Below are 15,142 nucleotides of genomic sequence, written 5' to 3'. Positions count from 1 at the left end.
AATGTTATTAATAAACTAAAATACTAACAGCAGCTTCATTAGCTCCAGTTTTCATTACTCTGCCAAATGCTGCTGCTGTCAGGGTGAAGTCAGGTAACTGGATCAGAAAATCAAACCAGAAAAACCTTTGACCTACAGTTCAATCACAGAAAAGTTGTTCCAGACTTTTAACTTCAACCTCACAGAAACCAGATTCCAGAGTCAAATAACATTTTCTGCTTAAAAATTCCTTACAGGATAAAATCTGTTAATCATTTAAACGGAAATTCTTTCATTTCATCAGAGGGAATGAAAGGAATTTAATTCTGATCCTCTGTTTCTCTTCTGTACAGAAATATTTGAGGATATTTTCTCTTTTGATTGATTGTTAAAGACAATATCAGAAAAAACTCCTCAAAAACTTATTTTTACATCGACTGCTGAGAAAATTTACATCTTTTTTAAAGAAGAAATATCAGAAAATATTAACCTTAATAACCTGGAGAGGTAATGTTTTTACATCTGATTATATTTATTATCAGTACAATAAATCACAGTTACTAAATTACGAAATTTATGAATTACAATCGATTCCAATATTTTTTTAACAACATTCCTTAAAACATAACAGGTAACGTCTGTTATCTATGAAATGAGAAACAGTCCAGATTCCTTTTTTATTCCAATTATCAATAAATGTAGATGTTCTATTACTCAGAATGGATCTATTATTCCACTTAGGGCTGTCAGTGGGAAATAAAATTAGGAATAAAAATTAACCATCCATTCATTTTCCGTCATGCTTATACCAACCGAGGAAGCCAGAGTACCCAGAGAGAAACCACTAATGCTCAGGGAGAACATGCAGAAAGACCCCGGGGCGGGAAACGAACCCACAACCTTCTTGCGGAAAGGCAGCAGTGCTACCCACTGTGCCACTGAACAGCCACATTTAAAATAATTTTATTTTATTTTTTTTTTATTCATGTCATGAATAAAAATAAATTAATTTGTTTCCAATAAAGAATAATTTGTTTATGAAAACCAGACAGCTGTTGACACTTTAGTTTAAGTTCAGTTTCTTTTTTTCTTTCATTAATCAAATTGTTCTGTTAACTTTATTTTAATAGTCAGAGTCATTCTTTTAATTACAGTCTGTAGACCAGACAGGGTGGTGGTCTGTACAGATTCCATAGAAAGTATCAGAGAGAAGGAAAAGATAGAAAAGATTCAGTATTAGAAAACCAGCACAGTCTATTTAGATTATCTAGGGCTGGCATTGATAGTTGGTTATGTTGGGTTCCGACACATGAAGGTTTAAAAGGCAATAAAAAGCAGATATATGAGGAAAAAATGACTTTAGAGGGAAAATAATCATTACAATTCCTTTTGGGAAGGGAAATAACTTATTAAGAGTAAAGAAATGGAAAAAATGGCAAAAGAGGTTGAATGAAGATAAGAAAGGAAGATAATTATATAAAGTACAAAAATCAGTATTAAATAAAATCATTAATGAGAGAAACAGAAGTAATAATAATGATCAGATTAAGAGAGATTAACTATTTAAATGACAATTTATGTTTATTGGGAGGAAAAGTAATGATAAATGTGAAGGATGTAGAGAGAAAATATAGAACAGCTACTGATGATCTATAAAACTAATGAACAGGAAGGAATAGTTTGGAAAATGAAGGAAATATAAAGAATATTCACAGATTATGGAAAAGATAATTTATTTATCTACAGAACACTAAATTAAAAAATAGAATTTGATGTAAAGTAATGTTGATACACACCCATTTATATAGAGGACCAACTCTGCCATATTTAAAAATAAATACAGAAATAAATAAATAAATGCTCAATAAATAAATAAGCATAGAATTAATTGCCACCAAAAATACAATAAAGAAAAAAATTTAAGTAGAAATAAAATGATACAACTCTTTTAATAAGCTTCTTTATTTATTTGTCTTTGCAATATTAACCTTTACCTTTTTAATTACTTACATTTTTAAGTATGTATTTATGTGCATTTTATAATATTTTTGTCTGTTTTATTCTTTGAATTTTTTTACCCTAGTTAATTCTTTGTCGCTATTTATTTCTGCCTGCAGAAACATGGCAGAGTTGGTCCTCCATACAGGTACAGTAGGTGGCGCTATGCAGCTTAAAGCTGCTGGCGATCCGCCATAATAGAAAAGAAGAAGATTTTCGATTTTTTTTTTTTTAAACAAAACATTTATTGAACAATGATTTAACAAAACAAAGTAAAAAAAAAAAAAAAAACTTAGTTATTATTATTACAATAGCAGCTTGTAATATTTTAGTTCTCCCGAGTCAGAAATGGTTCACAAAACATTATTAAAACCCCGCAGTTATATATATATATAAAAAAAACCTTCAAATCCTCAGTGGCTCTTTGGAGGAAAAACTCCATCCCGGCCTTGATGTTCCACAGAGACCCGCATCAAGCTGAGCTCCTGCCTGCTGTCTGTCCCTGCTAGTCAGGCAGGTAGCCAGTTTGGCTTCAGAGATTAAATAATTTAAAATCCGGGATTTAAAAATACTTATTTTTCTACATTGTCCTCCTCCAATAATAAAAAGGCTGCTAAAACTATAACTTTATGCTCTAAATTTAAAGTATTTATGTAATCCCTTTATATGCTTCTATTTACTATTGCTATTTTTACTTTTATTTAATAACTTTTTATTTTATTTTTTTCTTTCGCTCAAACCCCTGGTGATTGTTCACTGAAAATTGTACTTCTTTGTGTATTATAAAACTTTTTCTAATAAAGTTTATAAAAAAAACGTTCTGTTTTAGAGGACTTTTGTAGAAGCAGAAGAAGAAGAAGAAGAAGAAGAGGTTTTTTCTTTTCCGGTGTCGAAGGTCAGCTTCCGGTGAAGACATGGCGGCCCCCGATGAGTTGTTTTGCTGGGAAGGAGACTGGGGTTTACCGTCCGTCAGCACCGAGTGCCTGGTGGTTCTGGTGAGTTCGGACCCGGTAGACGGTGTCGGTTCGGCGGGTTTTATCTCCCACAGGCTGTCGGTTAAAGTTCGTCCATCAGGCCGCAGAATCCCGCCAGTTTAACCAGTTCAGGCGATGCTGTCCGCTGGGTTTGAATTGGAGCTATAGAAATAAACTAAATAGAATTGAATTCATTTAAAGTTATTTTTATCCTGTTGGTCTGTGGAGCTCATCAAAGTAGCATAAATGATAGAAGGAAACTTAAAATATTAAAATTAAGGAAGATAAAAGCAGAATTTTAAATAATTAGAAATATTTCTGCTTTAATTTTTTTTTCCTTCTTTAAGATGTAAATGAGCTGGAAGATCAGAGGATAAAATATCTGTCTGTGGAACCAGGAGTCACTGATGACTCTGCATTTTAGGGCAAATAGAAAACATCAGTAAAATATTAGATTGTTTATATTTTATTTATTGAAGGTTTATTAGAAATGAAGAATAAAAGTGAAAATCTGCTGTAAAGGAAACAGGATCCAGAGATTTTCTCTCCTTTTCCTGCTGGATTCTGAACCCTGCAGCTCCTCCATTTATTTATTTCCTCTGAGATCAGATTTAAATCAACTTTAATCCTCCAAGAAGACAAAAAAGTGTTTTAAATCTCTGCGATTAAGTTTGTTTTTAAAAGTCCAGTTTTTTTATTCTCATTTTAATTCCTTTTAGGGCTGAAAAAATGTATCAGATTAATCGATTATTGAAAAACTCGTCAACATTTAGTAATCGATGAATCAGTATGGAGATTGTAAAATATGCATTTATCTGACAGAGCGACCCGCTTAGAGCCGCAATCTTTTTAAAATTATAAAATATATATGTAAACATTTTGCATTTAAGATAAAAAAAATTTTCGTCTGTAAATATAGACTTAGATCACTTTATTAATCCCATCAGGGGCAATTCATTGAGCCGTAAAGGAGACAAAAAATAAACATGTAACAACCTTAAAAAATAACATTTTCTTTTACAGATATTTTTATTTGTAATATTCAAATTAAAACTCAAACAATGACACTTTGATGTACAACATTATTCAGCTTTAACCTCCATCCCAGCCTGTATGATGAGATAACCGCTGATTCAGGCAGATGATGGTTCTATATATGCAAGATCTACAAAGCTGTGCAGCCAGTGATTAAATGACCCGTCATTAGGTGGTCTCCATCTTTGTTCCTTGATTACGGTGAGGCCTGACTGCCATATTTTCCATGTTCCTTCATGAAAAGAAAGGTGAGTCTCATCATTTCATAGATGTGCAAAAGGCTCCCAGTAAAAAAAAAAAATCAATCCTCTGGACTTTGTTTCCAAGTTGGAAGACGTTTCTCTTCCCATCCAGGAAGCTTGAGATAGAGCCCAGGTCTATTTTAGTCAGACTACGCAGCAATTCAGCAGCAATATCATGACAGGAAGAGAGACGCGGTCAGAAAGTAAAACACGTCCACTTTGGGGGAAAATAAAAAATAAAACCTCTTAATCTCAACTTTTCACCTCAGTTAAATAAATGTAGATCTATGGATTTCACTCAGTCGGCATTTTATTTTATCTTTTCAAATAGAGAACAGTTCATCAATCGGCCCTTATTGCTCGGTAATCAGCCCTGTTCTGATCTGAGCAGCGTTCGTTTCTCCTTAATGACTATAATGGAAAATAGTCAGAGTTAAAACAAATTACACTTTGGTTAAACAGTAAAATGTTATGAATAAACCTGAGAAATAATCTGCTTTGCTATGGAAGAAGCTATATCTGGTCTAGAAACACTGATGCAGTGGAACGGTGCGGCCTTACAGGTGAAACAGGCTGAGTGGAAACTTTTATAGAGAGTAAATAGGATAAATTAATATATAAAATAAGAGAAACAACATCTTCCGACCACATAATCTCACAGAGAAAGAGTCGGTCTGGAGTCGCCCATCGTGTTTATAGTGAGCAGGACAGACTGGAGCAAAAACAATAAAACATTAAAATAGAAACTTTCCCCATGATGGGAGTTCAGATAGAAACGGATAAAGTAGAGATCCTCCAGAATAAGGAGGAGCAGACAGAGCAGGTCAGCGCAGCCGATCTCTCTCACCTCTTTATGGAACAAAGAAAGAAAAACTTCCCAGATCTCTCTGAGAATCACCTCTCTGTCGCCATGGAAACCGTCCCACACAGTTTATTGGTTCGTTTTTCTGTTCTTTAGACGTAGATCTCATTATGTTTTAATAGATGAACATTCTATCTGTTCTGTTTTTGGTTGTTGCCTGGCTTGTTTAGTTGGGTTTTGGTTTTTTGGATTGCCCCGTTTTTTTTTTTACTTTTCATAATCTGTTTCAGTGAAATCTGGGAAATGGTTTTAATGTGAGTTTAGAGACAGAAGTGATAGAAATCTGCATAGATCCGCTCACCCTGCCTAATCGAAGCTTCTCTATATGCAGGCAGTGAAAGTTGTCAGCGGTGAGTTCAGGGTTTAAAGGTTTTAGGAAGCTGCTAGAATCATAGCAGCAGTTCTGCAGATATCCAGGAGGGGGCAGCAGACGCTGCTGGAAGCTGTTTCTAAACTCTTAGTCTGTGATTATTAACGGTTCCAGCTGTTGATCCAGATGTTAGTTGGATCATCTGGATCCTGGAGGAAGCTCCTCTGCAGGTTGGATGAACTTCCAGGTGGAGCAGGTGTGACCATGCAGGTGAAACTTCCTCCTGGAGAAGGGAAGACGCCGCCTGATTGGTCCATCTGGGCTGCATCAGACTGAAGGATCAGCCCTGTGATGATGATGATGATGATGATGATGATGATGATGATGATGATGAGCACCAGAGTGCTTTGCTCCCGCAGGCTGACGTTCCATGCCTGATGGCGCTCCTGTCAGGCTGCGGCGGCCTACAGACCGCAGCGTGGGCGTCGGCTCTCTGATTAAACCTGATTGGAACATGTTGGTGTTGGCCTGGCATCAGTCAGCCCTGCAGCGGTGCATGCTGGGTAACCATAGCGGTTGGAAAACAGTAGCACAGAGTCCCAGCTGGCTCCCGCTGAGCTGGCCTGTTTAGACGGGTTCTGGAGCGGCGCCGGGGGCGGGGCTTAGGCCTGCTGACAGGTGATGGGTGCTTGTGGCGAGGTGTGAGGATAGTGTGCAGGATGGACGCCCTGACCGCGCTTTAATCAACCGTTTAGGAGAAGCTGTGATGATCTGCAGCCTCAGGAACAAACGTCTCCTCCTCCTCCTCCTCCTCCTCCTCCTCCTCCTCCTCCTGAGACTCCACCGCTGCTCCTTTATGAGGAAATTCCTCCTCATTTTCCTGCTTGTAAAACCTGAGCGGGGCTCCGAACCCTCAGCCAATCGTTTTTATGTTTTTCCCTCCAGAAGGTCTGAGTCATGCGTTACTGTAAGCGTCTGAATCGTAGGAGCGGCGTTCCAACGATAACCAGACCTTCTCCTCCTCTGATCCTCTGAGAGCAGCAGAAGCTGAAGTCACGTCCTGTCAGCCTCAGATTACCGCCTTCATGCCAGCAGCTTTAATCGCCTGCAGACGGCGCAGCAGAGGGAACCTTTTCCAGATGTTCCAGCAGTTTAACTCAAACCCCTGATGAAGGCGATGAGGTCGTCTGTTTAGATCTCAGACCTTCCACCGTTTAAAAATAAACTGACTTCAGATCAGTCTGCTGCTGCTGGAGCTCCTCTGTTGGACCGACTCAACCTTTCCTCAGAAATATCACCGTCACTCGCTTTCATTCAGCTTTTAGACCAAACATTCACCACTTCACTCATTAATGTCACTTTTTTTTTTTTTTTCCCCATATTTCCTGACGAAAATATTTTATTTTTTTCCCAACTTCTGAGCCTCATTGATGGATCAGTTTTTATTTTCTCTTTTTTTTAAATGAACTTTTTACAAAACAACAAATATTCCCAACGTCTTGATCCGTTAAAATATCCCGTTAACTCTTCAGAGAACAATAACTGAATAATCGTAAAAGCTGTCGGGTTATTTTTCTAAAGGTCTCATTAAGCAAAGCTCTGTTCCACCTTCAGTCTTTCTCTCTGCGGTTCTTTTCCTGAGCAGAAATCACTGAAAACAAACTCTTTAAATAAAACTTCCTAATGTTTATGTATTAAATTAGATTATAATCTTCCTCAGATCAGAGAAGTTGCTTATAGTGACAGAAGGCAGCTGCTCACCAACCAACAGGCTCCCAGTCCCAGTTAAAGAAGCGTTTTAGAAAACTCCAGTCTGCCACATCGTCACATCAGTTTCTGTCACGCTTATCCTTGATGGCGTTGTGAGGGTCGCTGGTGCCTCTCCAGCTGTCTACGGCGTGGTGAGGAAGTCGGAGTACCCAGAGCGAACCCACGCATGCTCAGGGAGAAAACACAAACTCAATGCAGGAAAATGTCAGGCTGGGAATCGAACCCAGAACCTTCTTGTTGCTAGGCAACCGTGCTACCCATTACCCCACTGAGCACATATGATCAATGTCCAATAAAGAAGAATCTGTTTATGAAAACCAGACAGTTTTAGTGGCACTTGATAATTCTTAATGGAATCATTACATCATCACGTCGTCGCATCATCGTATCGTTACTTCGTACATCACGCATGTTAGCAGATGAGGAGACCTCCATGGCTCCATCCTCGTCAAAATGTTCCACTATGTTCTCAGATACAGGAAACGCTCCCATTTAATCCCGTTCCCATTTAATCCCGTTCCCATTTAATCCCATTCCCATTTAATCCCGTTCCCATTTAATCCCGTTCCCATTTAATCCCGTTCCCATTTAATCCCGTTCCTATTTAATCCCGCTCCCATTTAATCCCGTTCCCATTTAATCCCTCTCCCATTTAATCCCATTCCCATTTAATCCCATTCCCATTTAATCCCGTTCCCATTTAATCCCATTCCCATTTAATCCCGCTCCCATTTAATCCCGTTCCCATGTAGAGATTGATGTTTTATCGTAACAGACGAACTTTCCTGAAACATCAGTTCTGATACGCAACAGGAAGCTAATATTAGCATTTAACAAACATCAATAATATTAATAATCCGAACAGTCTGAGACTCATATGTTGAAGAAACGCAGTAAAAAGTCGAAAATTTTCAAAATTTTCTGAATTTAAAAAGAAATAAAAAAAAAAACATCCATTTTAGTGTAACAGCAATATTTACTACTAAAAATGAAAACATAAAAAACACAACATAACTTTAATCAAATCAAACTGTCCGCTTAGGAAGCAGCAGTGATTGACAGCCAGGCTCACATGCTGCTCTGCAAATGGAACGTTAGCTAGCAGTGGTTCACCAACATCTGCTCCGTATCTCTGCTTTCTGGCTGATGTTTTAGTCACTTTTCAGTGTTGGTGATGCTTTCACACTCGTGGAGTCGGACTCTCCAGTGAACACCAGTGGCTGAGGTAGTGTAGCTCCTCCAGGATGGAGCATCAATGCCAGCTGTGGCCAGAAGGTTTGCTGCGTCTCTCAGCGTAGTGTCCAGAGGCAGGAGGCGCTACCAGGAGACATGGAGGAGGCCGTAGGAGGGCAGCAACCCAGCAGCAGGACGGCTAGCTCACCCTTTGTGCAAGGATGAAGCACTGCCAGAGTCCTGCAGAACCACCCCCAGCAGCATGTGTCTGCACACATGGTTAGAAGGCGACTCCATGAGGATGGTATGAGGGCCTGACGTCCACAGATGGGGGTTATGGGGTTGGGCAGGATGCTTGGCATTTAGCAGAGAACACCACTGGCTCCCTGAGCTCTTCACATGGAAGCAGGTTCACACTGAGCACCGTGACCGACGTGACAAAGTCACATGGAGACACAGTGGAGAGTGATCTGCTTCCTGCAGCTGGACCAGTTTGGCAGGGGGTCAGTGATGGTGGGGGGCGGGCGCAGACGGCCCTCCACCTGCCAGCCAGAGGTCGCAGGACTGAGAGCACCTCCTCAGACCCCCGCTGAGACCATCTACCGCTCTGGTTAGCCCTGGGCTCCTCCTGAGTTTTGTCTGATTCTGTTTTCAGCACATTTAAATTTCTACAGAACGAAGTATTCGATGAGATTATTTCATTCCTTCAGATCCAAGATGTATTTTCTCAGTGTTCCTTTGTGTAAAATGACGGTGAGAATGAAATACCAGCATTCAAATGTAGATTTACTGGTTTTACTGGGAGTCTGTGGATCCGAGGGGAACCAGGGGGGTTAAAGGTTTTTCTAAACACTAGAAGGAAAAACATGAAAATGAAACGGATGATTCCCTCAAAGCAAAGCTGGACAAGAACTAAGGGGCCCCTGAGAGCCAGAGGCTAAACTCCTCCTCCTCCTCCTCCTCAGGCCTACGCTCAGTTCGCTGGAGCTCCGCTGAAGCTTCGGAAGATCTGCAACCCCTGGAGGAGTCCCAGTGGTGAGACCTTTTAACGGCGCTGCGCTCCGCACAAAAACATCCAAAATCTTCAACCTCTGCTGCCTTTTATGGTTTCCTCAGGTTCACTTCCTGCTCTGAGGACCAATCAGAAAGAAACTCTGTCCAGACCCTCTGACATCATCATCCACCTCAGGAAACAGGTGAGTCCCCCCTCCCTTTTTCTAAATAATGCCAGCAGGTCGGTGCTGAGTAGCTAGCAGCGAGTGCGGCTATGGTTAGCTAGCTCCGCCTCCATCTACGGTCCATCGACAAAACCTGCAGATAGGACTCCAGAGGAGGCTGGGTTATTTAGGACTCTATGTGAGACCAAGGATTTTAAATCCTAGTCTGGATCTAACTGGTTCTGCAGCTGGAAGACATTACCCAGCATGCCCTGGGGGGCCGGAAGCTGAAGGTTCCATTCCCATCAGCTTCTGTTCAGCTTCTGTAGCTTCATTTAGGAATGTTCTGGTTTCTCTGCTGGTTCTGATGAACAAACCTTGAAGTGGTTCCAGCGGGAGGAGCCGGTCTAGAAAGGAAGCAGCGCTGATACCGTATGGAGTCACATTTGTTCCACTATTCCACAACGAGCAAAATGGAAATCAGAAAAAAAAAAAATGTCTCAAAATTAAACTTTGAAGAATGTTTCAATTAGAAAAAAGGTTTACTTCTTCTTTAGACTCATCTTTCCAACAGAGTTTTATTAATTTCATTCTATTCAAATTGTGTTTCCAGGTTTAATTCTCCTCCTCTGGGGTCAGGGCTTTCCTCTTGACTTCTATTGGTCAGTGTGTCCGTGAGACACAATTTCAAAAGAATGCATTTCTTAAAACTATCAAATCTGTAAAAAAAAAAACAAAAAAAAAAACATTTAAAAATATCTAAATCTAAGACATTTCCAAACTTTGCAAAAATAGTGGTGCAAATCTTACTCCATAGCCCTGGAGCTGGTTCTCCAGAGGTCCCTGTAAGCGCCAGCTGGGTTCCTTTGGCGGGGCGGTTCTGGGTCCTGGTCTGGGTCCTGGTCTGGGTCCTGGTCTGGGCGGTTCTGGGTCCTGGACTGGGCGGTTCTGGGTCCTGGACTGGGCGGTTCTGGGTCCTGGTCTGGGCGGTTCTGGGTCCTGGGTCCTGGACTGGGCGGTTCTGGGTCCTGGTCTGGGCGGTTCTGGGTCCTGGTCTGGGCGGTTCTGNAAAAAAAAAAAAAAAAAAAAAATCTCAAAATTAAACTTTGAAGAATGTTTTAATCAGAAAAAAGGTTTACTTCTTCCTTACTCATTTTTCAAATTAAATTTTATTCATTTAACAGACGTTATATTTTCAGATGTATTTTCCAACTTTCTCTTTTTTCCAACAGAGTTTTATTAATTTCATTCTATTCAAATTGTGTTTCCAGGTTTTATTCTCCTCCTCTGGGGGCGGGGCTTTCCTCTTGACTTCTATTGGTCTGCTGGACTTTAGAAACGTTGTAATTGGTCAGTGTGTCCGTGAACAGTGAAGTGAAAAAAAATGTGATCCGTGAGACACAATTTCAAAAGAATGCATTTCATAAAACTCTTAAAACTATAAAATCTGTAAAAAAAAAAAAAACAAACAAAAAAACATTTAAAAATATTTAAATCTAAGAAATTTCCAAACTTTGCAACAATAGTGGTGCAAATCTTACTCCATAGCCCTGGAGCTGGTTCTCCAGAGGTCCGTTCAAACTCCAGCCGGGTTCCTTTGGCGGGGCAGTTCTGGGTCCTGGTGTGGGTGGTTCTGGGTCCTGGTCTGGGCGGTTCTGGGTCCTGGTCTTGGCGGTTCTGGGTCCTGGTCTGGGCGGTTCTGGGTCCTGGTCTGGGCAGTTCTGGGTCCTGGGTCCTGGTCTGGGCGTTCTGGGTCATGGGTCCTGGTCTGGGTCCTGGTCTGGGCGGTTCTGGGTCCTGGTCTGGGCGGTTCTGGGTCCTGGTCTGGGCGGTTCTGGGTCCTGGTCTGGGCGTAAACTCTCCCCCGGTTTGTTTTTCCTCAGAAATACAACGCAGACTACGACCTGTCGGCCAAGGAGGGAGCCGACAGCCTGGCCTTCATCTCCCTGCTGGAGGAGAAGCTCATGCCGGCTCTGGTAAGATGGTTTCCACCCGTCCTGCTCACGCCCGCTTTCCTGAACCCGCCCTTCAACCTCTGGGTTGGACTTCCTGCAGATCTACACCTTCTGGATCGAGCCAAAGAACTACGTAGAGGTGACCCGCCGCTGGTACGCCGAGCACATGATGTTCCCCCTGAACTTCTTCCTGCCGGGCCGCATGCAGAACCGGCAGCTGGAGAAGCTGCGTCTGCTGAGAGGAGACCAGAACCTGGAGGCCGGAGAGGAGCTGGAGAAGGAGGTGAGAGGAAGAGCTCCTGGGTTCTGCAGAGGAACAGAACCAGGATCTGCAGGTCCTACAGCAGCCAGGGAGCGGTCTGAGCTTTGACTAGGCCACTGCAGCTCCTCCATTCTGCCATAGTGGTTCTGTTGATGAGCCAGTTTGGTCCAAGCTGCAGCTGCTGGACAGATGGACTCAGTTCCAGAACATCTGGAGGAGGTCATGGTCCACTGATAACCTGTTTGGTCCAAGCTGCACTTGGTTCCGTCCATCATGGTCCAACATCTCTGCTCTCATCTGTCCAGAACCGAGGATCTTCGTTACGCTGCATGATTGGCTGAACGTTCCCACATGACGTAAAACACTGTGGTTGCCCAGACAACGGTGATAACATCACGCAGCATCGATGTGGCGAGTCGGGAGCATCTGTAGCGTTAGCGTTAGCGCGTCTAATGACCGATGAAGTTTACCTGATCAATAAAACAAAATAAATCTGTTTCTGGTGAACAAAGTGACTGTTAGAGTAGCGCTGTGGCTAGCTGTGCTCACTAGCTAACAGGCTAGCCTCTTTTAGCTCAGTCAGTTAGCCACAGTAAGCTACGCTAATTTGAACCTTGCGTCAACAACAACCATCGTTTTCAACACGTAGCATAAATGTTATTTTCTTTTTCTAAAATCGATGAAAGTCATTTTTTAGGATTTTCCATTTTTCCTCCTCTGACCTCAGATCTTAATAAAATAATAAAAATAAGCTTTTAGTGTCTCGTTGTTAAATAGCAGAGCTCAGTCTCTTTCCTTCCAGACGATGATTGTTTTCTACTTTAGATCACTGATAAAATGTTAAATAACAGTAAATATAGAGAATAATATGTTGAGACTCCAGGAGAGATTCGATCATTAAAAAACGGATGAATCCAGTTTGTCAGAGTGGCGTCGCCATATGATGATGTCATAAAAAGGGACGAGCAGATCTGGTAGCTCCAGCGGGCTCCTTCTGACGCTCCTAACAGAACCAGGAGCTGAACTCGGGTTCTTCTGGTCCAGAACCTCTTAATGGAAGATGAGGAGCTTTATGGCTCCTGATGATCTGAGCTACAGAACCTCTCCGGGTCTCTGCGGTTCCTCTCTGGGTTCTGTTTTTTTTTGTGTGGAAGAACTCGGTTCTCCTGTTGCCATGGTGACGGGGTTTCTGTGTTTTAGTGGTCGGAACAAGTTCAGAACGGCCCAGAGCCTCCGCTTTTGGACCGATTCTGAAGCAGAACCGCTCAGAGATCCAATGGAAGCTGCAGGACGGTCGGTGTTCCCACCAGAACCTAATGACCTCAGATCCCGCCCCCTACTGGTGCTTTAAGGTCGGTTCTGGTTAGCTGACCCGTTTGGATCTGTGTCTTCCAGCTGTACCGGGATGCTGCAGAGTGCATGAACCTCCTGTCTCAGCGACTTGGATCCCAGAAGTTCTTCTTTGGAGACTCGTAAGTTCTGACCCGGTTAGTCTCTCCTGTTCTAAAGCTGTGATCCGGGCCTCTGAGGACCCAGACCGGGTCTGTGTTCCTGAACTTTCTGTCTCTGCTGGAAGGTGTCTGGTAGCTGCAGGTTGTGCCAGCGGGTCAGAGGATGTTACAGTGACGCTTTTCCCCGCAGGCCTTCGTCTCTCGACGCCTTCGTCTTCGGCCACCTGGCGCCGGTCCTGAAATGGAAACTTCCCAACGGGAAGCTGCAGCAGCACCTGAAGAACCTGGACAACCTGACGGACTTCTGCACCAACATCCTGTTGCTCTACTTCCCCAGAGACGGCCCGGGTGAGGCGGCGGCTGTGGGTCTGGACCTGGAACCAGTCCCTGGCTGGTTCTGGTTCTGGTTCTGGTTCTGTTTGAGAAGAAAACATGGAAATAAGTTTAGTTCGTTTAGAGGTTTTTTCCTTTGGTCTGAAAATATTTCAATCAATCATCAAACATTTGATTATAAATGGAGAAAATATAAATAATCTGTTCTTAGCTGCTGGTAAAAGTTTTCAAACCCTTTAAACTTTTCCTCCTTTTGTCTCTTAGAGCCTCGAACTTAAAGTCCAACAGGCTGGCTTATAAATAATAATAAATAAATAAATAAATGAAAACTGTGTAAAAGTATTCAACCCCCTGAGGGAAAACTTTGTGGAGGCTTGTTCTGCTGCAGGTCTCCTGCTGAAACATCTGCTGGTAAACAGCATTTCTCTGCATCAGGTGGAGTTCTGGGCTTTGACTAGGCCGCTCTGACCGATCAATGTTCTGTTGTAGACCGTAATTCTGCCGTCGCTGCTGGTGAACAGGACGTCCTGCGGCTCGCCTCCTTCGGGGGTTTAGGTGGGCGGTCCTCTCCTAGCAGGGTCACTGTCTCCTTTCCACTGAACAGCCTAAAGCTGCGTTCACACCAACGGCCTTATGAGCGTTAAAAACGATTAAACAGAAATCTGGACGCTGGTCGTGTTCCTTTGACGCTCTTTGACGTCCTTAAGGAACCTTTTGCTCTCCGACTATTAATCAAAAAAAAAACCCTACAGAATAATCGACCTGTAAAATCATCTTTAGTCGCAGCCCTAATCCAGATCATGATCCTGATGCAGGATTTTGTGAGATCAGGATATTTAGCGGAACAAGCAGTTCCCCCCTAAACCAGAGGGGGGCAGCAGAGACCATTCAGCATCGGACTCAAAGAGTCTGCAGGTTTTTACTGAAGCAGGAAAAAGGAAACGTTCTCGGTTTGTTAGCAGGATGGATTGAAAACTGATGAAGGGATTTTATGGATATTTTCACTTCAGTCTGACGAACGATTCATTTAAACTTTTAATGATCCAGGTCAGGTTTGAGTTTACGCTACAGGTGGAGATCAGAGTACGGGGAGAAACCCGCCGATCGGCGCAGCTTTGAGCGCTTTACTACTTTTATATGTTTTAGAACGAGCTGATAGAAAACCAGAGAAACGAAGGTTTCAGAACAAAAACACGTTTCTATTTAAGGTTCTGAACTTCCATGGGAGGAGCTGGAATCACCGCCGTCTGTTTCTTTCCTCAGCAGAAAACTGCGGTCAGAAAGCGGCGCCGCAGCCGGACGGCGGAGACTTCGACAACGTCCCCAACAAGCGGCGGAAGCAGTTCCTGTCGGCTCTGTTCGCGTTCGGCGCCATGCTGAGCTACGCGCTGCTGACCGGCATGGTGTCCATCCAGCACGCCAACCAGGAGGCGCTGGAGGAGCCGCCTGATCTGGAGCACATCGGATCCCATGACCACGAAGAAGAAGGCGACGGCTGAAACTGAAGGACGATACGGGACCTAGAAATGTTCCAAATAGAGTTTCTAGATCTATGGCACCAACCAGACACCTCGTGGGGGGAGGGAGAGGGGGGATAATTTATCAGAGCTTCTGAGGAGACAGGAAGTGGGAAATAAAAGT

General features: G+C 42.7%; 1 protein-coding gene across 3 annotated transcripts; it reads left to right on the top strand.

Moving 5' to 3' along the window:
- Window positions 1-2,857: 2,857 nt before the first annotated feature.
- Window positions 2,858-15,142, top strand: mtx1 (metaxin 1). Of its 3 annotated transcripts, none has more exons than XM_015389964.1 (8): window positions 2,858-2,972; window positions 9,309-9,378; window positions 9,460-9,539; window positions 11,384-11,476; window positions 11,556-11,738; window positions 13,113-13,189; window positions 13,359-13,516; window positions 14,768-15,132. In XM_015389964.1, the coding sequence occupies exons 1-8, from the start codon at window positions 2,892-2,894 to the stop codon at window positions 14,998-15,000; spliced, it is 975 nt and encodes a 324-aa protein (XP_015245450.1). In that variant the 5' UTR covers window positions 2,858-2,891; the 3' UTR covers window positions 15,001-15,132. The 3 variants fall into 3 exon arrangements, with proteins under 3 accessions (XP_015245450.1, XP_015245449.1, XP_015245451.1); XM_015389963.1 differs by having other exon boundaries at window positions 14,765-15,131; XM_015389965.1 differs by lacking the exons at window positions 2,858-2,972; window positions 9,309-9,378 and having other exon boundaries at window positions 9,447-9,539; window positions 14,768-15,142.

This window comes from Cyprinodon variegatus, unplaced genomic scaffold, assembly GCF_000732505.1.
Source record: "Cyprinodon variegatus isolate N-32 unplaced genomic scaffold, C_variegatus-1.0 Scaffold481, whole genome shotgun sequence".
Taxonomy (NCBI): Eukaryota; Metazoa; Chordata; class Actinopteri; order Cyprinodontiformes; family Cyprinodontidae; genus Cyprinodon; species Cyprinodon variegatus.
This window is presented reverse-complemented; position numbering and strand designations above follow the sequence as displayed.